The sequence below is a fragment of the Lytechinus pictus genome, chromosome 9 (assembly GCF_037042905.1).
Source record: "Lytechinus pictus isolate F3 Inbred chromosome 9, Lp3.0, whole genome shotgun sequence".
NCBI lineage: Eukaryota > Metazoa > Echinodermata > Echinoidea > Temnopleuroida > Toxopneustidae > Lytechinus > Lytechinus pictus.
This window is the reverse complement of record NC_087253.1, coordinates 14,393,358-14,418,109: the sequence shown is the minus strand read 5'-3', so window position 1 is coordinate 14,418,109 and position 24,752 is coordinate 14,393,358. Positions and strand designations below refer to the sequence as shown.

Sequence of the window (24,752 nt, the reverse complement as noted above, 5' to 3'; positions counted from 1 at the left end):
CATGATTTATTTCTTATGTAGTTTATTGTAGGCCAATTTTTAATTTATCATGTATTTTTTTTTCCTTCAATATTTTTGTTAAGGAATCTGAACTTGGGCTTTTAATTTACCTCTCAGTCATCTAATTTTAAGATCAATATGGCCGATCTTTAGTGAAATATAATTTCTCCTTTATATCTTTTGTTTCTCTTACTATACCCCCTTCTGGTTTTTCATCTCTTTATTTTTTGCCTTTCTTTCTGTCCCTGCTCATTTCGCCCCTTTTGCCTCTTCTCCAGTTTCCTAACATTTCTGGCACATTATGAATATATCTGGGGCGTATACGCGTGGGTGATATAACACCAAAAAGGGAGAAATAGAAAGAGGAGGGAAGGGAGAAAAAAAATATACGAGAAAATGTGGAGGAAATAATAATAATACATAGGAATTTCGCAAATCAAGAATTTCATTTGCAGTGATCATTATCTATACTTCCCTTTAAAAAACTTATTACAAAATCCTGCCATTGTTTGCCTTTATTTAATACTCTGTATCAATCATAATTGATGCATATTATATCCAATTTATCCCTAAAATTGTGATAAGAAGGATTTAATAGGTATAAAATAAATTACAAATGCATGTTTTTTATTACAAGACGTATTTTTTTAAACAGTGCACACCTATATAGTTACCACTAATGCATATAGCATTTCCATTTATTTGAAAGCAAGATAAAAGAGCGTTGCAGATTAAATGCCTCCAGGCTCACGGGCATAGGTGCCGCGGCCGGGGATCGAACCCCGGACTTTCTATGTAAAGCCAGGCCGCCTAGACCACTCGGCCACGGCACCTCCACGTATGTGAGTGAAGGATATCGCGATAGCGCAAGAACGATATTTTCCGAAGAGAGTGGCCTTTTTTGGTACTGAATCCGCCGGAGTAGAACACGATCCGCCGGCGGATTTGGTGCCTAGAACAGTATCTGCCAGGCGCAGGATCCGCCGGTACACCGGCCGACCAATCATCTGCGCAAGCGCTTATTGATCAATCTTGTAAGTTGTAGTGTTCATCGTATTCGGAGTCAGCAAGATTTGGAAGATTATAATACTTGTTTCTTTTCTTAGCTGTTTACTTTTCACGATGTAAGTATACAAAATTGAGTACAACTTATTTTGCCCTTATTTTTCTAGGCTTTGACTTACACACTCTTTTCCTAGGCTTAGAATATAGACTTCTTTTTGATCACCTATGACGTTGCTGTTGTTACTAAACCGTCGGTAGCACGTAGTCCCGGGCGTGTTAATTGACGTTGGGCATCGTAAGGCTTATGAATATGACTGAGGTGTATTGTAATTCTCTCTGTTGTGTGGGGAAATAAGGTTGGCAATGTTTGGTTATTTTCTCTTGTTCTTGGGGAAAAATGCTTGATTTTTTTAACAATGTCAATGACAATCTCCAGTACATTAGTATTCATCATATTTTGGCTCTGAATTAGACTTACGCCTAGTCTTAGAAATTAGACTAGTCTAGAGGTCTATTTTATTTTTAATTATTTTTAATTTTTTGTTTTAAGATTAAGTTCTGGAAATTATGATGATGATAAACATTACAAATTAAACAGTCCACCGACTGGTGTATAGACTTTATCGCAAATAGATTCACGCAAAGGATAATGGGATCGAAAAGGGAGCAATAGCGCCGCTAGTGTCCGGATGCGACCATGCGAACGCAAGCAGCCGACAATAAAGTGAACGATTTCCATAGTGTATCAAAATACGATTGACGCCCGCAGCCAACTTTTTGCTTTCTTCAAGTAAACGGCTCGTCATATTTGTTTCAGAAACTAACATCACTTTTCTTCTTAATTATGGGTGGCAGAGTTAGATGTGCTGTCTATAGCTGCAAGAATTACCAAAGATTTTATGAAGACAAGTGCAATTTTGTTTCATTTTTGCGCACTGTCTGTGCGTATTCTGAGCTGTGACTGTGCAAAGTGCACTTGTTATATGCACGGACCTGTGGCGCGGACTGCGGGCACTCTCGGCCCAGGGATAGTGTACGTCCGCGAGGCAGTGGATGAAACTGCATGGTCCCGGAATTCCAAGGAATTAATAAAATAATGATCAATAAAACAGACTGCAGCTGCGGTAGATTTGATTACTTTATTCTAGTTATATATTTTAGTAATATATCAATGGATTGTCAAGAATGCATATTTTATAAATAATTATCTCAAGTACAGATCTATACATAATTATTACATGTAATTCAGGATCATGGCCGGACATTCTGAAGTTTTATTAGTGGCCTGGTCTTAAAGGAAACCAAAACCCAAGAAGAGAAGAAATCTTATTGGAAAAAGTAAAATGAGAGGAACAATTTAAAAAAGGTTTCATCAAAATCGGTTATGAAATAAGCAAGTTATGGGAGTTTGAAAACTCTTGTTGTACTTTCTATGGGCATCCTCAAATTGGCAAACGTGCTTCAAATGGCTGATTTTGTGGACAACTCTCCATTTGTTTTGTACACAAATTTTCAGATTTTCCTCATTATCTTTCAAATTGCGTCTTGCCTCATTCTGAGCACAACATATGTCATGGGAAAATATAATCCACACCATATATGTCAAGGTCAGGAGGAGATAATGTGAAATATGTAAAATAAAGGGGAAAATCTGAAAATATGTGTACCAAACAAATGGAGAGTTGTCCACAAAATCAGCCATTTTGAAGCACGTTTGCCAATTTGAGGATCCACATAGAAAGTACAACAAGACTGTTTAATCGTCCATAACTTGCTTATTTCATAACCAATTTTGATGAAACTTTTTTAAAATTGTTCCTCTCATTTTACTCTTTCCAATAAGATTGCTTATCTTCTTGGGTTTTGGTTTCCTTTAAATAATACTGCAAAGACAAAATAATGAATTAAATAGAAAAAAATGTGAGAATAGATGAAAGTATAATGAGAGAAAAATAAGGAAAAAAAATGAAATGAGGAAGGTGATCTGTGAGAGAAGTAATCTGCAATGAAATTAATTGAAGATGCCAATTTTTAAATAATATAATTTGTCTTACTAAAACAATGGAATATATATCATTTATATGAATTAAATATCCATCAGCTGCTTAGTTTTCAGACAAAATAAAATTACAGAGGGAGGCCATGAAAAGGCTAGGGCCTATACGGCATCGATATAGAATGTTTTAAATTCAGGGATTTATCTAATCTCAAAAGCCCATTTGCAAAGAACTATATTTCTCCCAAAATAACAAAAACTAGCTAAATTTATTAGTTACATGAGATAAAATATATTTATTATGGTCTACATTATGATTTATCCTCAATATGCTTTTATGGAAAAATAGCCTCAGGCTCTCTTCGGATCCCCGACATGCTCTTTTTCTAAAGTCGATCGGCATTACATGTATGCCCGCAATCACCATGCTCACTTTTCCCACCAAATCTTCCCAAATTTAGCCCCAGAAAACTTGGAAAATTTGGTGAGCATTGAGTTCATACTTTCACTGTGCAATCATGATACAAAGATTGTTCTATAAATCCACATTCAAGTATCCAAAATAATTTCAATATGAAAGAATCAGACTTTTTAAAAAGCCTGGATTTTTAGTGACACTACACAAAATATATGGCGTTGTATGGCTTCCCGAAAGCCGATTCCGTGTTTGCTCCCTTTTCATTCCCGAGATCCTTTGCGGTGACATACGCCCTCACGCGAAGAACGCTATTTGCGATAAGGTCTATTGTCGTATAGCAGTGTATAATATTACCGGACACCTTTATTTCAGTGCTTTAAAATGACAACTATAGCCTATAGGAAATACAATCATGAAGAAATCGCACTTGCTATTCCAAATATGAAAATTATGATAAATTTATTTTATATTTACCAACCGTTTTCTTTGCATTGTGATCGGATTTCCCTAGGAAATTTGTAGTTCAAGGGTGAAATCAGTTTGTAGGGTCGAATTTCATATATCTTTGAACCTTGGTGCGCCCAATGCGTATTAAGGGATAACAAATATTTCACTATAAATGGTAAAAATGAGACGTTTCTTACCAGCCCGATCTCCTGTAGATCCCTCAATCCTTTTGTCAACAAAGCAAAATTATACAATACAGCCTGACCCCTGAACCGCCTCGTTATGACGTACTGTACATCCGGTTAGCGATGCCATTTTGAAGAACAATTTATAGGGCTTATTATATTCACTCGCGTTCGTAATCACTCGCGTCGGGTTGGTAATCACACGCGTTTTTTATTTTTGGCGAATTTTTTTTTTTCGATGCGATTTTTTTTCTAACGGTGTCTTCAATGGGACAAACGTACTGGAAAAATAAAATAAAATTGAAATTCGAGTTTCGTTTTATTTTAAGCTGGTAAGTGCCTTAAATAAAACGTTCTCGACCACTGTTTTAAGATAACAAGCAAATTTTGACTACTGTTTTAACATAATCACATTCCACATCTTAAATCTTAGAGCCATAGGCGGCGGAAGCGGGGGGGGGGGCTCCCCCTAAAAAAAGAGAGAGGGGGGAGAAAGGAAGGGAAAGAGGGAGAAAAGAGAAAGAAAAAAAAAGACAGACAGAAAGAAAGAAGCAAGGAAAAAAGGAGAAAGAAAGGAGAAAAGGAATAAAGAAGAAAAAGGAGGAAAGGCTACTCTCGATTTAGCTTTGCCTTTGGAGGATTTTCCTGAAGTCTGTGGTATTCTTTATAAAGCATAGCGAGGTGCTACAATTTCATAATATCACTTTTTATTTGCTTCTCCCTTTCTTTGTGAATTATTTTACACTAACGTAAAAATCAGGGAGGAAAAAAGTGCTGAAGAAGAAAAGCAAGAAGGAAGGAGGAGGAGAAGTAGAAGAAGAAAAAAGAAGATGGAGGACATAAGGGGGTAAAAATGAAACTAAAAAGAGAAAATTGAGGGGAGGATGTAGAAGAAGAGAAAGAGAAGATAAAATAAGGGGAAGACTGAGAAGAGAAAAGGAAGAAGTGAGAAGGGAGATGAACACTAAGGAGAAAGGGAAGAAATTGAGAAGTAGAAGAACAGGGAGAAGAATAAGATGACATAATAATGGGAATAAAAAGAAGACTGAGAAGAAATAGAAGTAGGAGGGGGAGTAAAGTGCACTCTGGTTATAAAGAAGTCCGAGGGACCAACAAAATTGTTCCTTTATACAAATAATTGTGTGTGTGTGTGATATAAGTTTTTTTTATATAATGATGGTGCACTGAACAAAATTTAAAAATGGTAAAATGGATTTTCATTAATCTTGCAGCAGGACGTTGCAGGGTGAAAAATATGAAAAAATTTGGGGGTTATCAAGGACAAGAAATCTACACTGTATTGTAATTTGTATTGTAATGTATTTACAAGTGTATATTTGTTGTTGATCACAATGTTTTATTTATGTTTATGTATCCAGCCTACTGTGACTCCCTGAAGCCATGTCTTCTGTTTTCCAATCCATTATTTCTGACTCAATCTGAGTTACCTCGTGCTTGGAGTTGTTTAAGGGGCCTGGATAAATGACGTAGCCGACAACTTCTGTTTTCAGGAAGGCACCGGGACGGTACGGTACCTTGGCTTTGATCGTCGCGCGAATTTTTACCGTGAGAGCGCGCACAGCCACAGGGGCGGATCTTGACCAAAAGCTTCGGTCTTTGTGTCTATTAATTATTATGTTGGTTGTTCCGCTGAACTCCGTTGGCTCCACTCACCAAATACAGAGAAATTTAAAAAAAAATTAAAAATGTTTGAAAAAAACTCCTCGAAACAGACTGCTGCCAGCTGTCTGGGGCGGATCAAGCTTGTTTTCTATTCTTTAATTGCCGGCTTAAAACGAAACTCAAATTTCCCTGCATGTCTGTCCCATTGAAGACACCGTTAAAAAAAAATCGCACCGAAATAAAAAAAATCGCCAAAAATTCAAAACGCGAGTGATTACGAACCAGAACGCGACGCGAGTGATTATAAACTGCCATTTATAGATACCAAATATTATTTCACAAATACTAAGATTTAATACGTGATTATAAATAATTAGTAGTATTGTATTAATTATTTATAATCACGTATTCAATTTTAGTATTTGTGAAATAATATTTTTTATCTATAAATAATAATATGCGCGTCCGGAATCAGTGTCCGGTAATACAATGCGTGACTATACTATATTTGGCAGGTCTGGTGTGGAGTAAGCAGTGCCATTTTGAAATATTCTACAAAGTTACTAAGTGCAGCTGAATGACATTGACAATTTTCTTGCAATTTTACTTCCCACCAATAGAGGGCCTACACAAGAAAATGCTCAAAATTACAGTTTTTGTCTCACCTGCGAAGCAGAGTGAGACTATAGGCGCCGCTTTTCCGACGGCGGTGGCGTCAACAACAAATCTTAACCGAAGGTTAAGTTTTTGAAATGACAGCATAACTTAGAAAGTATATGGACCTCGTTCATGAAACTTGGCCATAAGGTTAATCAAGTATTACTAAACATCCTGCTTTAGTTTCAGGTCACATGACCAAGGTCAAAGGTCATTTAGGGTCAATGAACTTAGACCATGTTGGGGGAATCAACAGGTTAAGTTTTTGAAATGTCATCATAACTCAGAAAATATATGGACCTAGTTCATGAAACTTGGACATAAGGTTAATCAAGTATTACTGAACATCCTGCATGAGTTTCATGTCACATGACCAAGGTCAAAGGTCATTTAGGGTCAATGAACTTTGGCCAAATTGGGGGTATTTGTTGAATTACCATCATAACTTTGAAAGTTTATTGGTCTAGTCATGGACCTATTACGAATGGACATTCAACGAGAGCATTTTATGACCACCACCTGTTTCCAGCTGTCAAAATCGCTGTCTAACCCTTAACTTTCTCTTTACGCGGTTTTTACGACGACCGCCCGGGGCGATTGTTTACACAAGCTCCTTTCGGCCATTGATCGTCACCGATCGTTCACTGGCCCTCTTTCGTCCAAAGACGGTCATGTTTTAGCCCCGATTGCCAATAGTGAAAGTCCCTACATTACCTAGAATGCTATGCGCAATTCATATCCGGTTTTTCAGTACATTATGTTAGGCTGTCTATAATGTGCGATTGTCGTCTGACCATAAAAAAAAATCCCGTTAAATTTCATCAATCCTGTGGAATTTTATGCCCAAATGAAAATCAACTTCTGACCGAAGGTAAGCGCTTCTATCGACATCAATACTCTCCGAAAAAGATGCATTTTTAACGTTTTTCCGCAAATTTCTGCGTCGAATTTCAACTGCTTTTTTGCCGTAGATATACGGATCTGCAAGGTGATGTCAATGCATTTCATGTGCGGTTGTTTGCGATGTACGTAAAAGATATGTTTATGCACGCCTGTTTTCTTGTTTCTGCTATCATTTTCATAGCGCTAATGTTCGCTGCTGTGCGTTGCTTTTGATAAAGTGAACGAACAACATCGCAATGGGTAGGAGCAGCGTACAATTGATTTCCGCTGTCCATCAGTGAGAGCGTGTTTTACGACCGGCTTGATGGGCGTCAGCTGCCAGCGCTCTGTTTATAAAAGGATTAGCGGTGACGGTCTTAGGCCCAAAGGAGGGGATTCGTTGAATGTCCATTTGTAATAGGTCCATGGTCTAGTTCATAAAACTTGGACATAAGAGTAATCAAGTATCACTGCACATCCTGTGCGCATTTCAGGTCACATGACCAACCGCAAAGGTCAATGAACTTTGACCATAATGGGGGTATCTGTTGAATATCATAACTTTGAAAGTTTATGGTTCTGATTCATGAAACATGGACATAAGAGTCGTCAAGTATCACTAAACATCTCATGCGAGTTTCAGGTCACATGACCAAAGTCAAAGGTCCTTTAAGGTCATTGAACTTTGGCCATTTTAGAGGTAATTATTAGATTGCTGTCATAACTTTCAAAGTTTATAGATATAGTGTATAAAATGTGGATATAGGGGTAATCAAGTATCACTTACAAGTTTTAGGTCACATGATCAAGGTCCAATGTCAATGAACGTAGTATTGTATCATTATATGAATGGTGTTTTTTGTGAATAATTATTTAAATGGTGTTTTTCAAAGTCAGCACTGCTGCTATATTGAATCGCGTGATGCAGGTGAGACCGCCAGAGGCATTCCACTTGTTTGTTGATATTGTTCCTTAAAAAATCCTAATAGTAGAAATGTCCGGGGGGGGGGGGTAGTCAAATGTATTGCTGTACACATGCCTCACCAAATTATTTCCAAACACCCCCTAAACAAGTTTTTCTCTGTGTGCAAAATAACCTCCTAAACAAGTTTTTCGCGGGCTTCATTTTGGCCCCTAAACAAGTTGTCGCCAGAATATGTCCCCAAAACAAGTTATGTACAATCGCGAAGAACCCAAACATTTTTCAGAGGACAGAGACGAGGAAAAAGCTCCGGAGGAAAAAGCTTGGGGAAAAAAACAAACCTTAAACATGTTTGGCTCCCGGGTTGGGCTAGCCTCTTGTCGAGGCCCTGTCGGCTGCTTTCCGAGCAAACATGGCTAAGCAAGGGATATAGCGAAGCAGAGTGCCGCGAGACAGGGCCTCTTGACATCTGAGTCGAATTTCACCGACTTTCTTTTGTTTTTTATTGTTTTTACCAATATTCCGACCAAGAACTGGTCGGTGAAAATCATCCAATTAGAGCGCGGGCCGCTATGACGTCATATTGAATATTCATGAGCTCATCTTGAATGGCGACCCGTGGATTCTTGGCGAAGAGTGATGACGGAATATCGAAGAGCATTGAATATGCCTCTAAAATGCTGAATATTGACCGATTTAAGGATTTGCAAGTCGATGAAATTAAATCTGCACTGAAAGGACAAGATGTTTTGTAAATCTACCCACAGGATATGGAAAAAATGTAATATTATTTCATGCGATTCCACTCTGCGTCGATTATCGATCTCCGCTGTGCAGTGAGGGAATGCTGGAGTGGAGTTGCTTCCCCTTGACTCGAGTCTGATCAGCGGCTGACCAGTATCTCCCGGGAAGTTTCGGGGCGGTGATGGGTCTGTTACGGCCAGTACTAGTAGTAGCAGTAGTAGTTCCACTACTTGTAGCATTTTGCTGGTTATATCCCCTTTAGTGTCCCGCAATTAAATGAATCCCCTGCAGAATAGTGGACTACTATAGTATTCCGAACCCCGGACGAAACAGCTTTGAAATTTCATTGGTTTACTAGGTGACCGGTAATATCATGACTCATGTATATTCATTAGGAAGACGTTCCTCATGAATATATAATTCAGCTCAGATGTCAAGAGGCTAGGGTTTGGCTAGTCTTAAAAAAAAAAACTTTTGAAAAAAAAAACATACCCTAGTTGCTAGATACTTTTGACCCCGTGACTGACCATTCACCAGTCTTTCAAAACCACCCCTTTTTTCTGGAAATCTGTTTTTTTGATACCCTTAACGAGTGCATGCGGGGCCTGCGTCCAAAACTGAAAAAATACCCCTTTCAACATGTTTTTTTGGTCACATGTGTACAGCAATATATTTGATTGGCGCCCCCCCCCCCCCCCCCCCCGGAAAAATGCCAAAATAAACATGATAAAAAATGGAAGAAAAATAGAATCCTAATAATTGCAAAAGTACCGCAACCAATGCCAAATGGTATTGGTTGGCAATGTCGAGGGTCAGATTAAAAAAAAATTATGGTGCAATCTAACGTTACACATGATTTGGGGGTTTTGATGAAAATGGCAGCATTTTTAGGCCGTTTATACATTAAATGCCTATAGTAAAATGCAATATTTCACAATTTTTACAGAGATTTTTGTGGTGAATATGCATAGATCTGTCTTTGCAAAGTTTGTGGTTGTTGCATAACTTCTTTTATTAGATTTGCAGATGCGCGTACGAGTAGACAATAGCAGGGAAAATATAACACTATAGAGTCTGTTTTGGATATTTGAAATTTTCACAAATTTGCATACCGGTATGAAATTTACCTCATTGAAATGAACAAAACCCCATAAAATAAAAATAACTAAAAAGGAATTTAATGAGCAAGCCAATACAAATATGGTACCGGTAATTATTTAAATAATGGTATCGGCAAGCAAAGGGTAAAAGAATATGGATGTTTGAAATATGAGTATCAGGGGTCTTAAAAATTTGAACATTTACACTCATAACCTGTGAGCAATTCATCTAATTTTTAGAATCGTGAAATTTCCTGTCAGATGCAAAGTATAGGGCCTATACTTTTGAATGTGTAGGGAACGTATCTTCAAAGTTATGCCCCTTTTTATACCAACAAGTGTGCTATCATTGGATGTGGCTGTCGTAAAACAAATGAGGTGAGTTCAAGACCCATTGCCCCATATGCCTTGGCCTAAAACTGAAGTTATTGAATGATTTTTATATCTAATTAAAAAGAGATTTTGTGGGCTACATGTATGTTGTTTACTTTCCAGTCAAGTACCTTACAGAAATATGCTCAAAATTGTGTTTTTTAGCACACTGGTTAATAATACAAAATTTTCTTCCTCACAACTGTTTTCTTTGCATTTCAGGTTCTTTGCAGTACTTATGTGAGAGGCCGGTGTCCAACTGACTCGAGATGGATGATATCTCCCTGATGGACACATCTTCGGATGATGAGCTTGACTTCAGTACCCCTCTCTGGAAGCGCATCAACAGACGTCAAGTTTCGTCATCGGGAAGTCCCAGAGATGGAAAGGACTTGTTATTTGCCAAGCCATTCTTTGAAGAGGCGCATGATAAGTTGAAGAAAGGGCTGACGACTTCAGGGTCTTCGGATGGGACAGCCTTTGGGGAACGTGGAAGTCCGCTCTCGGAAGTGACTAGCAACATCTCCTGGGGTCCTCTAAGTCCAACATTCCCTGGGAAGCCGACATTGGATAAAGGTAATCCATTTGCAAGGTCTGCAGATTGTAAAACAGGTGGTCCCAGTACCAGTAAAGCAGAAAGCTTCAGAACACCTTATCAAGAAGAAAGTACTAAATATCCTGTTTCTGAAAAGGGGAAACTTGGCAAGACTAAACTGACATCAACGGACACTGCTTCGGAACGGTTACAAGCTCTTAGTCATCAGGTCAGTAAAGAACCACAATCAGACATCTCCGGCAAGTTTGCGAAAGATGGGCCAGACACTTCTGAAAAGCAGCACCTGCCCCTGGAGATGGGCAGCACTCTGTCTCCCAGTCCTTCCAAAGGAGGATGGAAAAAGATACATGTCAGTCCTAGGGAAACGTCAAAGAAGTTGTTGAACTTGCCCATTTCTCCTTTGAGACACGTAGGGAAAGTTAGCCCAAAGTGTGCCTCTCCAGGAACAAGTGTTCATATACACTGGGATAAGAACAAAAAGATGCAGTCTACCTCACTAGAGCCCAAAGGCAGTAGCAGATACAGTCCTAACAAACTTCGGATGCATTTTAGTCCAAGTTTCACTCTCAGGTCACCTTCAAGCTTCAGTATTAGAAGTCCAATTTCGATCCCTGACACACCAAACCTGGAAAGTCAGGACAGAAAGCAAGATAGTGATGATGGAAACATAAGGAGTTCCTCTCCGAAATCTCAACATGGCCATTCTGGAAACCGTGATAGGCATAATGTTCTTTTGAATGATCTTTTGTCTGAAGATGATGACTTTAAATTAGATCAGGACTTGCCTTCTACTTCATCAGCTCGTAGCCTGTTTTCATCCCGCTCACCACGTTCAAGTCATGATGTCATGAGTCCAAAGAAGACCTTGCACACTCCAACAAAGAAGGTGAAGGAAATTTGGATGCAAAAGCTGAAGGGCTCAGAAAGCAGTGAGAGAAAGGAAGCAAGACAAAGGGATCCGGTGTGGGACTTTGCTGACAAGTTTTCCTCTCAAGAAAAGTACTCTGATGATTCCTCAAGGACGTTTGATCACAGAAGACAAGGAGTGGGAGTGAATTCAAGACAGGACAATTATTTCAACAAAGTGACTAGTCCTGAAAATAAGGTGAATAGAAAGTATCAGCGATGTATCAGTTCGACAACAAGTGAAGATGATGACCTTCCTCTTATTTCATATGTTACAAGTAAGAACAGACAATCTGCTTGTGATAAATCACCTGCCGACTCTGCGAAACACATGCATGATCCATTGGTTACCTCTCCGTCAAGAACTTGGACAAGCCCTCCAAACAGGAGTTCATGGGCCTCTCCAACCCATTCTAAGAAGCCTCCGGTCATTATTTCTCCTTGGAGGCCACAGTCTGGTGTCAGCAGTGGGGTGTCACACAGAAAGAACACTTGGAATAATGATGCGCAGACTGCTAAAGGTATCTCTAGCAGCAGTTCTATAGGTAGGGCTAATGATGTTAAGAAGGATGGAATGGCACAGCATAGATCAGCAATGGGTAATGATGACAGAGGGAAAAGAAATGCCAAGGGTAAATTTGCTTCAGCAATGACGAAGAAGAAGAAGCTGATGGCATCATTGTTTGCTGATTTTTCAAGCGATGAAGACGAGGATAACCATTTGTCCGCAGATAAGAAGCGGAAGAATGAGGATGGTGCCTTTGGACTTGAGAGTGTGGAAGAAAGGACCAAACGGAGGAAAGTCAATTCAAATAGTGCTTCTGAAGACTTTGATGGTTCAAGCAATTCCAGGGATCAACAAAGAGTTGGACATCGCACAAATTCAAGCAGAATTACAGACGGTAATCATTTATCAAATTCTAGTAAAAGTAGTTCAACAACTATATCACCGTCATATCCCAACCAAAAAAGCGTGTCAAGAACTTCTTCAAAGAAAAATCCTATTCCTTCCACCAAAACATCAGGTCAAACATCTAGTGATGAGGTAGCTCAGTCAAGGTACTCAAAAGGCAGAGGTGAGAAAACGGAAAAAGGACAAAATGGTCCTACTAGGAAAGAAGGCCGCCAGATAACCTCAAGTAGATTCCATACTTCTGATCCTTTGGATCTACCTTCGTCAAGCGGCATTTCAGAAGGCGCGGTGAACACTGTGAAGGATGACTCCGACGATGAAGTAGTGGTTCTTGATTCTTATGGGTATGCCTCCTCACTGGTAGGAACCTATAGCAAGACAAGAAAGAGCCACAAGAAGAATGCAGCACATAACAAGAAGAAGGATGCCAGAGGTTCTAAAAGCTCTTCCAGGAGCAGCGCTACAGGTAGTCTTGCAGATGAAAGGAATACAGTCTCACCTTCCCTTTTGCGTCAACTCAATCAGATGGATTCGGATGAAGCCATGGCGAGAAGACTGCAGGTAAGAATACCTACCATTTCTCAGCATAACGAAACCTGACTTCGGCTTCTTAACCCTAAACTGACCGGGGGGGGGGGGGTTGAATCAACCCCCCCCCTCAACATTTTCTGCGATCATTTCGCCGCGCGAAATTTTTTTACCGCGCCACTCACAGAGTTTATACTTTCAAGTCTCACGCATCTTTTGAGACCAAATTTGCGACGCCCTGGTACGCGGTTCCGAAATTACGCAACATTTTGTAAGTGCATGTCAGACCAAAAATTGTTCCAAAACGTGATTTTGTGTACAAAGTCAATGCAAATTGAGTTTTCTCATCTTATTCTTAAAGATATGATTATTTTTGCTTTAAACAGCTGAAATCAATTGATTTTAGCATAATTATGCTTCAAAAAGGTTGTGCAATAAATCTGGTGAAAAAAAACAAAGAAAAACAAAAGGTTGAAAAACAAGGAAATACATAAGAAATTCATAAAACAATATGATACATAAGAAATTTATTTCCAAACTGAAGTTTTTTTCAATTGCGATTGTTAAGAATGCTACAAGAAATATTTTTACCAAAAATTAGCATTCTAGGAGCTTTATTTAGTGAATTAGAGCAAAAAGTATGATTTATGCATAAATTAGCATAATTAATTCATATAAAATAGAATCTCATTATTTTGGAAAATTTTACCATACAGCTTTGTAGATTACATCGCACACTACCAGCGTGCAAATTTTTGCGGCGCTCGCGCGATCGGCGGTCGAGATCTCAGGGGGGGTTGAATCAACCCCCCCCCCCCCCCCCCCCCCCCCGGCCACAGAACAGCCAAAAAAGCCCGGCCTAGTTAGGGTTAAGAAATGTCTGTGCAGTATTAGTTGACCAAAAACTTAACAGCTCCTCTCATAGCAGCTTTCCCACATTTTCAATTTTGTCTCTACTGAAATAAGCCAGTTCACGATTACATGTAGCTTATGATCAACTTTTCTCAAATGACTTTTGTTTTGTGATTTTTCATTAGGATGAGCACTTACATTTTCAAATGAAGATGTTGCGTAAGCTTTCCCGGCAAAGCATTCAAATTCTAAGAACGAAAGACATTGCATGTAGACCAGGTGGGTGAATCATAAAGCTGTTTGTAAGTTAAGAGCGACTTTAAGAACGACTGGTGAACCTTTCTTTTGCGCTAAATAATCACCAATGAACATGATGGTGAACATCATTTACCACAAGGAAGGATCACCAGTCATTCTTAAAGTCGCTCTTGACTTACGAACAGCTTTATGAGACGGCCCTCCGGTGACTAGAATAGTACTTCAGGGCGAAGTTTGAAAATCTGTTAGTTTTATTATCTGCTTTTGGCACATTTGACTACTGTTTGAGCTACTGTCTGTGATTATGAAGACTTTGCTACGATGCAGCTTGGATGTGATGAAAATATCTTTAAAGGAATACATGAATAACCATCAAATCACAAATGATGCATGTCAGTAAACTTGAAACCACTTTCATTCTTTACAGCTGTGATCATGTTGCTAGTTATGGAAGTTATTCATTTTTGTTAAGATTAATTATATTTTTTGGTAAACTTAATCTATGATTTATGTCAAACATAATCGTTAGGTATGTTGTGTTATGACAAAAATGTATTAATATCTATGAATTGCATATATGCAGGAGAAGACAATTTGCATTATTTTTTTTCAAAATTACATTTATTAAAATAATTTACAGGAGGAGTATGATGCAGAAATGGCTCGGTCTGTCCAGCAGCACGGATCGTCTAACAAATCAAGGGAAGATACACATCATCGAGCAGAATCGACAGGTAAGCTATTGGCTGCAGAAGTAATTCACACTACCCTTGAGTGAGGCACTCGGATTTAGCAAGGGTAGAGGTGTCTCTTGAGAATAGAAGTTGCTTATGAATTGAGGGGCTCAAGAAAGAACAAGTAAGATGGCCCTCTACAAATAAATGGAGATACTTTGGAACTGGAATTTAAAATGAAATGGGGTTCTTGAGAACCGACGCCTGAAATGAGGGGCTAACATGTAAGAATGGGGAGAACGAGATGGTCAATGGAAAAACTCTAAAAGTATATAAAATATGTACTTGGGAACAGTTAGCAAGGTGTAAAAAAGGGGGGTCTTAAGGCCGCACATGACCACACTTCCAGGTTTGATTACCCAGTGCCATGGCATAGTTGCTCTTACTCTCACCTTGTAATCCAAGGATCGCACGTTCGAATCTCACCGTGGCTAGCGTCCTTCCATCAAGGCATCAATCCACATTTTGCCACTCTCCACCCAGGTACTAAATGGACACTCAGTGTGTGTTTCATAAAGTTGTTCTAAATAGTGACTTTAAGAATAACTGGTGAACCTTTGCACTAAATAATCACCAATGAACATTTATGGTGAATATCATTTACCACAAGGAAGGATCACCATTCGTTCTTAAAAGTTGCTCTTGTGGAGAGCTTTATGAAACGGAGCCTTGGTACTAAATGAAAGTTGCATAGCTTGCTCATCATTGAGAACACTTCACATAAGTGGCTGGTATACAACACAGGGAGTGTAGGATGTGCATGCCTTCTGTAGTCTTTTGAATCTGATGGCCAGGTTAAAAATAAATCTGTAAGCGCTTAGATACGTAGAGTGTATGTTTTAAGCAACTTTTAACCGGTTTGTTGTTGGTGTTATTAATGTTCTTACTATTAGTAATAAAGATTCCCATAATCATTCAATGTTTCATTTTTTTTCTATCAGCTACCCATTCAGCCAGTGACAGAAGGGAACCGGTAAACGAACCAGATGCTGGAACCTTCGCAAATTTCAATCCTCGTCATAACATCTCCATCGAAGTCTCCTCCGATGTACCAGTCCAGATCGGCAGCTTCAACTGGAACTACGATTTCCAGCCTGCATCATCACTCCTAGACCTAGGCAGACCGGATCGCCCACCGCCGTCTCATTCACCTCCTCCCCTGCCCAGGAGAGGGCGTCCTGACCATCGCCAACGACGTGGCAGTCGGTCGCGCAACTCCGACGCTCGTGTGGACGAGGGAATCCCTAACTTAGCAAACGTGAGAGGGCGCTTTTACGAAGACCATGGACTTGGCATGGAAATGTTATTAGATCTCCATCACGACATGGGTTCACGCTGGATGCCATATCCATATATTGATGATGTAAGTGTTTGCACTTAATGGCCAGTATTCTAAAGTCAGGTTTGATTCAAACTCTGGTATTAATTTGTAGTTTAACTATGAATAGCCAGTTAATTGTGACATTAACCTCTAACAGTAGAGATTCAATGTATCAGCCCATATTACTCTTAAGTCACCTTAACTGTCTAAGATTATATTATCTATTATATTCTTATGTTTCTCCATTTGAACTGCCCTTTTTATTTTTTTCCATTTGTGGTGTATGTGCCCTATGGTAAAATGGTGTTGCCATAAAAATGTCAGTTTGTAGCCCGAGTCAGTTTTAGTTTAGTGATGGTCTTTCCTCTTTTCAGATTAACCTTCCACCGAGGCCTGGTCGACAGCGAGTACGGGGTGGAGGTCGAGCACGAGGTCGAAGGAGAGTTGCGGTTGGCGATCACAACAATGGCAATGACTATGATGTAAGTTCCAATGTTCTCAGCTTGCAGATGCTATTTTGAAGTCCCGTCTTACAATGAGTGGCAATTGACCCGATCAACCACAACTATGGAAAGCTAGCAATGTCAACATCTGTGTTGCGTGTTTGTTCAAAGTATTTTTTAACTATGATGTATATTCATACATTTATTGTTTTCTTGAAAATTCATTGTGCTCTTTTTAATTACCAAGGACATTGCTTAAATTTCCTGTAGAATTTTTTTTATGACAATGATGGATTTCCATAGAAATGGGATTGATCGGATCAATCGTAACTCTTTGTAAGACGGACCATGGGCCTCATTTCATTAAGACTACTAATAACAAATACACAATTTCTATAACACATTTACCATCAGCCAATCAGATTGAAGGATTTCAGTAGCTTTTAACTATTACTGCAAATTTGTTATTCTAGGGCAATTCCATAAAATAAGTACATCCGACCCCATATATGTGGGTCCTTCATGAAATTTTCTGTCTCTGATTTCTGGTTCTTTTGACAGTCTGTTATGCTCTCAAATGATCATGACTATGAGGCGCCGATTGTACCAATATTATATAGAACAATTATTTGTTATATAATCATTATTTATTAAATAATAACTATTATTTATATATAATTTACATTTTATTTGTAAATAATTACTATTATATAAAATAACATTTCTAATTATTTATATATAATTCCAAGTAATACTTCATTATTTGTAAATAATAATAGTTCGACATTCCATTATTTATAAATAATGATTATTTGTTTTTCATTATTTATAAATAATGATTATTTGATTTTCATTATATATAAATAATGATTATTTGTTTTTCATTATTTATAAATAATGATTATTTGATTTTCATTATTTATAAATAATGATTATTTGTTTTTCATTATTTATAAATAATGATTATTTTTTTTTCATTATTTATAAATAATTTTTATTTGTTTTTCATTATTTATAAATAATGGAATGTCGAACTATTATTATTTACAAATAATGAAGTATTACTTGGAATTATATATAAATAATTAGAAATGTTATTTTATATAATAGTAATTATTTACAAATAAAATGTAAATTATATATAAATAATAGTTATTATTTAATAAATAATGATTATATAACAAATAATTGTTCTATATAATATTGGTACAATCGGCGCTCATACATGACTTGGTCAGTTTATGAAGTGAAGTAAGACTTGAGAAAAAATGGGGGTAGGATGTACAAAAAGGTTGATTCTTTTATGGAATAGCCCTTTAATAAGTTTTATGATGCAGGCCTCAGCAATCAAGTACATGTTTGCAATTGAGTATATGAATGTAAAAAAGGCCTAAGTCCATTGGAGGTCATTTCGAGAAAATAAATAAAAAACTGGATATTTATATTTTGCCAAAGGACATCACAGAACATCATAAAACATATTTCAGTGTACATTTTTGATGAACATTAGTATTCACGTTACTTGTGGGTGGGACTTTTTATCCGGTGGACTTGGGCCGTTTTTAGAAACATATGGACTTGGGTCATTCTTACATTCCTATACATGGTACAATTCTGTAGAAAGTAGTAGAAGTAATGAGAGAGGGCGCTATGATATGTATGTAAGAAAAGCCCAAGTCCTGGACTTTGGCTTTTCTTGCACTCATACCAGATTGTCCTCCTTTATTTAAGGCATTTCTGAGATGATTTCAGATTTATCATTTGTACACAAGATGAGGAACTATTTCCCATATTTAACTCAATTTAGCCATAAATTAGACTTGGGCCGTTTTTATAATTCAGATACTCAATTAATTGCCAGACTTATGATTGATACTTGGACCCAAATTTGACTTGCAGTTGATCGCAAGTTTCTTGCAACACCCTATTAAACACACTTAACACCCTCCCGAATGCTATGTCTAATCATATTTCGAAACAATGAAATTACCTCATCCTGTCATTCTTCACTGCAATACAGGCCCTCCTCCAGCTCGCGGAAAATCTTGGACCGGCCGTTGACAAGCGGCTCAACCAGGCCTCGATAGACAGGCTTCCAACCTTCAAGTTTGCCAAGGACCAGCACTCGGGCTCTCAGGAGGAGAACTCTTGTCCCATCTGTATGGATGATTACGAGGAAGGGGCGGAGCTCCGGAGGCTGCCCTGTTTCCATGGCTACCATAAGAATTGCATCGACATGTGGTTGAAGGTAAGCTGTAGTATAAAGCCGCCTCATTAAGAAAAAAATCAAACCATACATTGTAAAAAAGCCGGTGTGAATTGGACACCAGCCTGGTTTCTATATCGGAAAACACCAAAGGGTTGAGACAGCACCAGACTGGCGTTAGGCTAACACCAGATAGGCATTTAAGCAACACCAATTAGTGTTAGAACACCATCGGTTTGATTCTAAACCGGTGTTGTTTACAGCACTATTGTTATGTTTTCTGATATAGATCACTGGCCGGTGTTAAACTAATACCGGTGTATTTTGCAGTGTAGAAATAAAACCATAGTGAGTAAACATTCTGCTGGGGAGGGTTTTGTGAAGAGTTTATTTGGTGGTTTCACGGAATAATTCCCTCTCAACCAATCAGGTGCAAGGATTTTAGTAGCTTATAACAGTTGTCTATGAATTTTGTTTCATGAAATTCTCCCCTGATGAAAGACAGTCAAGCTACATGTAGGTTGTGGGTGCAGATACTTGGTTTGTTGAAACCAGGGCTGCATGATATGATGATAATATAATAATACCATGATATTGAAGCATCGATTACAATATTGGTTCCATTTCTATTGAAAATGATAACTACAATTTGCAGTGGGCTATTATTATTATTGTGGAGGCGCGATAGCTCTGCTGGTAGAGCGGGGATTTTGAATTTCGGTGACACAGGTTCACTTGATGTACTAGTGCCCTTTGGTAAGGCATTAATCTTGATTACCAGGTCCCTTGGAGAGGACCTTTATAAGCCATTGGTCCTCTGGTTACTTGCTTGCAAGCATTCATGCTTTGTTAGCAATCAGGAAAAATGTCACCACCTTTACCTGTAATTCATGAGTAAATTTTCAAATTATTGTAAATTTTTTTAATTGATTCCTTTGTGTAATAATTATATTATATTGGATGGCTCAGAATGGAACACCAAAAATATTCCAAGAGTTTGGGCAAACAGTCCATGAATCGCAGATGAGTGGAATATTGGCCCTAACAAGTGGAATATTTTTGTTATACCATGAAATAAGCCATCCAATATAATTATTATCATCTATCCCACCCCACCCCCAAACAAAAAAGAGAGAGAAATTTGATTGAACAAGTCATACCACTCTTAAAATTGAGGCATTATCAGTTCATTAGGATCAATTTGGTCATTGACATACGACTTATGTGTAGTTTATTATGACGTCATCGAGTGTCATTGTACTCTATGCTGCGCATCGCATTGCTTTCATTGTTGTACGCGTTGTATATTTCACACATTCCCGCATGCGCACAAGACTGTTGAATACACTCTCATATTCAACAGCAATTTTTGTACAGGAACCTATGGTATATGCGTTGGATTTCGGTCCTTTTTAGGGATGCGCTCTGATACTGCACGGGCAATTGATGCAGACCAAAATATGCGTTTTTAATACACCACTAAAACGCTCTATATGATAATAATAATAGGCATTTATATAGCGCCATCTATCTTGAAATATTCTATTCCGAGGCGCACAAGAAAAGAAAGAATGAGAAAGTTTGGATGAGTATCAAAGTGCCAATAACTAATACTGTTAGAAAAGATAAGACTTCAGTTTAGATTTGAAGGTCTCCAGTGATAGTATAATTCTTAATTTTAACGGCAAATGTTTCCAGAGAGAAGGTGCTGAGGCAGAGAAATCTCGCGCACCATTTGCTACACGTGTCTTGGGAGTCTTAAGAAGTTGCTGGTGTGATGATCTTAGGCTACGAGCTGGAGTATAAGGCATGACAAGGTCTTGTAGATATTTCGGTGCCAAACCATTTAACACTTTTCAAGTGAGAAGAAGTATTTTAAATTCTATACGCTTCCGGATTGGCAACCAATGTAACTTTTGGAGAATTGGTGAAATGTGTTTGATATTTTGACGTACCAGTTAAAACCCTGTCAGCTGTATTCTGAGCATACTGCAGTTAGATGAATATCTAAATACTGAATATAGATGATAATGCTCAATATTCAGGGGTGTGAGAGTTCAGATTTTTATCTGATTTCAGATTTTTTTGTTTTGATTTTCAGCTTAATTTCAGCTTATTTTTGGCCTTCCTCTGTACAAAAAGTATGGGAGCTCTTTTTATTTCAGACTTTTTCAACACTCTTCAGCTTTTTTTCAGATCTTTTTATTTGTAACCACTCACATCCCTGAATATTGTCAGCCACTCTTGGTCAGTAGTAAATCATTGGTTCTGTATTGTTGCCTTACAGAAAAATCAAGACCCAGTGTGTCCAATATGCAGAGTGGATGTGAAGATCGAGTAGCGGTGGACAGCATCTGACAGCCTCATCATAGAGCTAGCATCAGAGTACGAATAAATCCATGTGGTGATTTACCTACCTGTTACCTATCCTCCAGATGCCTAGGGTCTCCACGGAACATCTCCACCTTTGCCTATCAGAGGCCACAGCTCTGGCTTCTGTCCACGACCTCCATCCTGCCAGGGTCCTTTCTATATGTCCACTGTTCGTCGCCAAGTTGTTTTGGGCCTGCCCCTATTCCTTTTCCCTTCTGGTGCCCAGGTCAATGCTGTGTAGCAGATGCTTGAAGGTCCCCCCCCCCCCTTAATGTCTGCCCGATGAATTCTTGGGAGACCCTACATGTGGTGATTACTAGTATGTATGAGCTTTAATACAGGATGATCATAGTTTCACTTTGTGATACTCCTTTATATATCTTATTTGAAACGGCACCAAAATGGATTAGGGAGAACTTGACAGGTTCATATAACCCTTTAATCCTATCATCTAAAGGGGGAAAAATTGATATCATCTAGGCTTTAAGTCATTTTGCCCCCCCCCCCAACAAACTGCTCGGTTCAGGAATTGAAGCTAGAGACCTATATAAAGTGCATATCATTTGAGGTATTGGATAGTGGGGGCTGTGCTTTGGTTTAGATTCTTCTAAAAGCACCAAATTTGGCTTAGATGCCGACCATGACATATTATTACGATATTGAAGGATGCCCTCTGGGTTTGCCATTTTGGCCTAATCCAAAATGGCTGCCAGGTGAAGTGGTGGAAACCCATTATATTTTTAATTCAAAATCTGTAGAAAAGTAGAATAATATAATGTTGTGTGCATAGGGGGTTTATAGCTTTGCTATGCTCCTAAGAATTTAAGAATGGGTTATTTCATGGAGTCAGAGCAATGAAATCCGCAATGTTTATGCTGACATTATTCATAATGTCATGATGAATGTTCATTTAGATGTCGTTTTGCTTTTGATGAGCGAGGTAATGTTACTTTGCTCCAATAATAATTAATTTTAAGGTTTCATACATGTTCCATAGAGGCTCCCCCTCCTATTTTTCTAAAACCCTGTACAAAAATGTAAAAATTACCACTTGTGATTTTTTGCCTGGTCAGCCCCCCCCCCCCCTACTTTCAAAACCATTCCGCAAGTCATATTTCTGACATAGTAGCAATGCTTTTCCTTTGAATTAAATGAGCATTGAATTGAAGATGATGATCCACAGCATTTATATTGCCCCATATTTCTGTTTAAAACTGTGTTTTGATATTCAAAGTAATAACGGAACCGGGGGTGTTTCACAAAGATGTAAGTGTGACTTAAATTCTCAGTTGCATTGCTAGATAAAATACAGTGCTGCAATAAGATTGCTCGCTAAATGTCATGTGCGTATTGACACTTTTTAATGTCAATGCGCATACTGGGTCCCGTCTTACAAAGAGTTGTGATTGATCCGATCAACCACAACTATGGACAGCCTGCAACATCAACATTTAAAATGTATGTTCAAAATGTTTTCCAGATATGAAGTATAATTGATAAATTAATCGTTTTCTTTACAATGTGGTGTGTTCGCCTTTGTTTACAAAGGACAGTTTGCAAATTTCCTATAGAAAAAAATTCTGACACTGATGGATTTCCATAGAGTTACAATTGATTGGATCAAACGTAATTCTTTGTAAGATGGGGCCCTGAAGTCACACTTAAGTCTTTGTGACTCTCCAGTCGCTCTTGCAAGTTCTAGGGTTCACTCAAAGTGACGTGGACCACATTGAATGTTGCAAGGCCATTTCCTGACTTTGCAACATGAAATACCCTTTATATAAATGTCCTCTGTATGTAATCACTGAAATACAAATAGTTGTTCCGTGTGGAATCTTAACAATGCAATATATTAATCAGGTTTTTGTCTCACCTGCATAGCAGAGTGAGACTATAGGCGCCTCTTTTCCGGCGGCGGCGTCAAGGTAAGGTTAATCAAGCATCACTGAACATTCTGCATGAGTTTCACGTCACATGACCAAGGTCAAAGGTCATTTAGGGTCAATGAACTTTGGCCAAATTGGGGGTATCTGTTGAATTACCATCATAACTTTGAAAGTTTATGGATCTGATTCATGAAACTTGGACATAATAGTAATCAAGTATCACTAAACATCCTGTGCAAGTTTCAGGTCACATGATTAAGGTCAAAGGTCATTGAAATTTGGCTAAATTGGGGATATTTGTTGAATTACCATCATAACTTTGAAAGTATATTGGTCTAGTTCATAAAACCTGGACATAAGAGTAATCAAGTATCACTAAACATCCTGTGCGCAGTTCAGGTCACATGACCAAGGTCAAAGGTCATGTTAAGGACAATGAACTTTGGCCATGTTGGGGGTATTTGTTGAATTACCATCATATCTCTGTAAAGTGTATTGGTCTAGTTTATAAAACGTGGACATAAGAGTAACCAAGTATCACTGGACATCTTGTGCGAGTTATAGTAGTTTTCAAGTCAGCACTGCTGCTATATTGAATCGCGTGATGCAGGTGAGACCGCCAGAGGCATTCCACTTGTTTGGCTTTAACAGGCCAGATTCTATGGCCCGTATTCTGAATTCGGGTTTGATTTAAACTCTGGTTTAAAGTTGTGGATAGCCAATTGTGACATAAATCTCTAACAGTAGAGGTTCATAGTATAAGCTCATTTGACTGTCAAATCATTCTTAACTGTTTGGGAAGGATGAATAAGATAATTGTCTTCACCATTAAGAATTAGAAAAGAGCACAGTAAATATAAGGAACATGCCATGTGAACAAATATAGACATGTTTGGCTTTCCATAATATAGCACAGAGTTAGACCATGGTCTAAGTACAGAATACGGGCCTATATGAGTCTTATGACTGATATCACTCGTATAAGAACATGCACGCCTACGACAAACCAGTTCCATTAATTTTCTCTAGCGACACTTGTTCCGATGGAAAATCTGCACATTAAGCCAAACATGAAAGCTAACCTCCACAACTAAATAAACCCTAATTCTTATATTTACATTGTTCTGAACCAAAAACTAAACTCAAACCCTATGCGCTCAGAGATATTGAGACCAGGGAAACTGTTATGTCACTGGCAAATGATATACTAGAAATGAGTTACAATTGATAGTAAGATTGATTGTATCTTTGTGTGCTTCATGGCCTTGTTCTTGGAAGACCTCATGACCCCTATGAACTAGACCTGTAACTTACATATCAGCCTCCATTTTATATAAGAAACTCTGCACTATTACCGTAAGCATTTCTTTCCTTGAATCCAATGTCACCAAATTGCATAAAAAATTTACACCACCACATGGAATT

The 24,752-nt window shown here is 38.3% G+C and overlaps 1 protein-coding gene across 1 annotated transcript; it reads left to right on the top strand.

The window, feature by feature from the left end:
• Positions 1–923: 923 nt before the first annotated feature.
• LOC129267690 (uncharacterized) lies at positions 924–24,748 on the top strand. Its single transcript, XM_064104755.1, has 7 exons — positions 924–1,124; positions 10,574–13,287; positions 15,005–15,098; positions 16,040–16,461; positions 16,794–16,901; positions 18,883–19,110; positions 21,356–24,748. The coding sequence occupies exons 2-7, from the start codon at positions 10,621–10,623 to the stop codon at positions 21,407–21,409; spliced, it is 3,573 nt and encodes a 1,190-aa protein (XP_063960825.1). The 5' UTR covers positions 924–1,124; positions 10,574–10,620; the 3' UTR covers positions 21,410–24,748.
• Positions 24,749–24,752: the final 4 nt, after the last annotated feature.

Excerpts from the sequence above, each read along its gene's own strand:
- LOC129267690 (XM_064104755.1), top strand. The coding sequence starts at position 10,621 with ATGGATGATATCTCCCTGATGGACACATCTTCGGATGATGAGCTTGAC. Across the intron at positions 16,462-16,793 it reads CATATCCATATATTGATGAT|ATTAACCTTCCACCGAGGCC; the intron begins GTAAGTGTTTGC and ends TCCTCTTTTCAG. Across the intron at positions 19,111-21,355 it reads GCATCGACATGTGGTTGAAG|AAAAATCAAGACCCAGTGTG; the intron begins GTAAGCTGTAGT and ends GTTGCCTTACAG.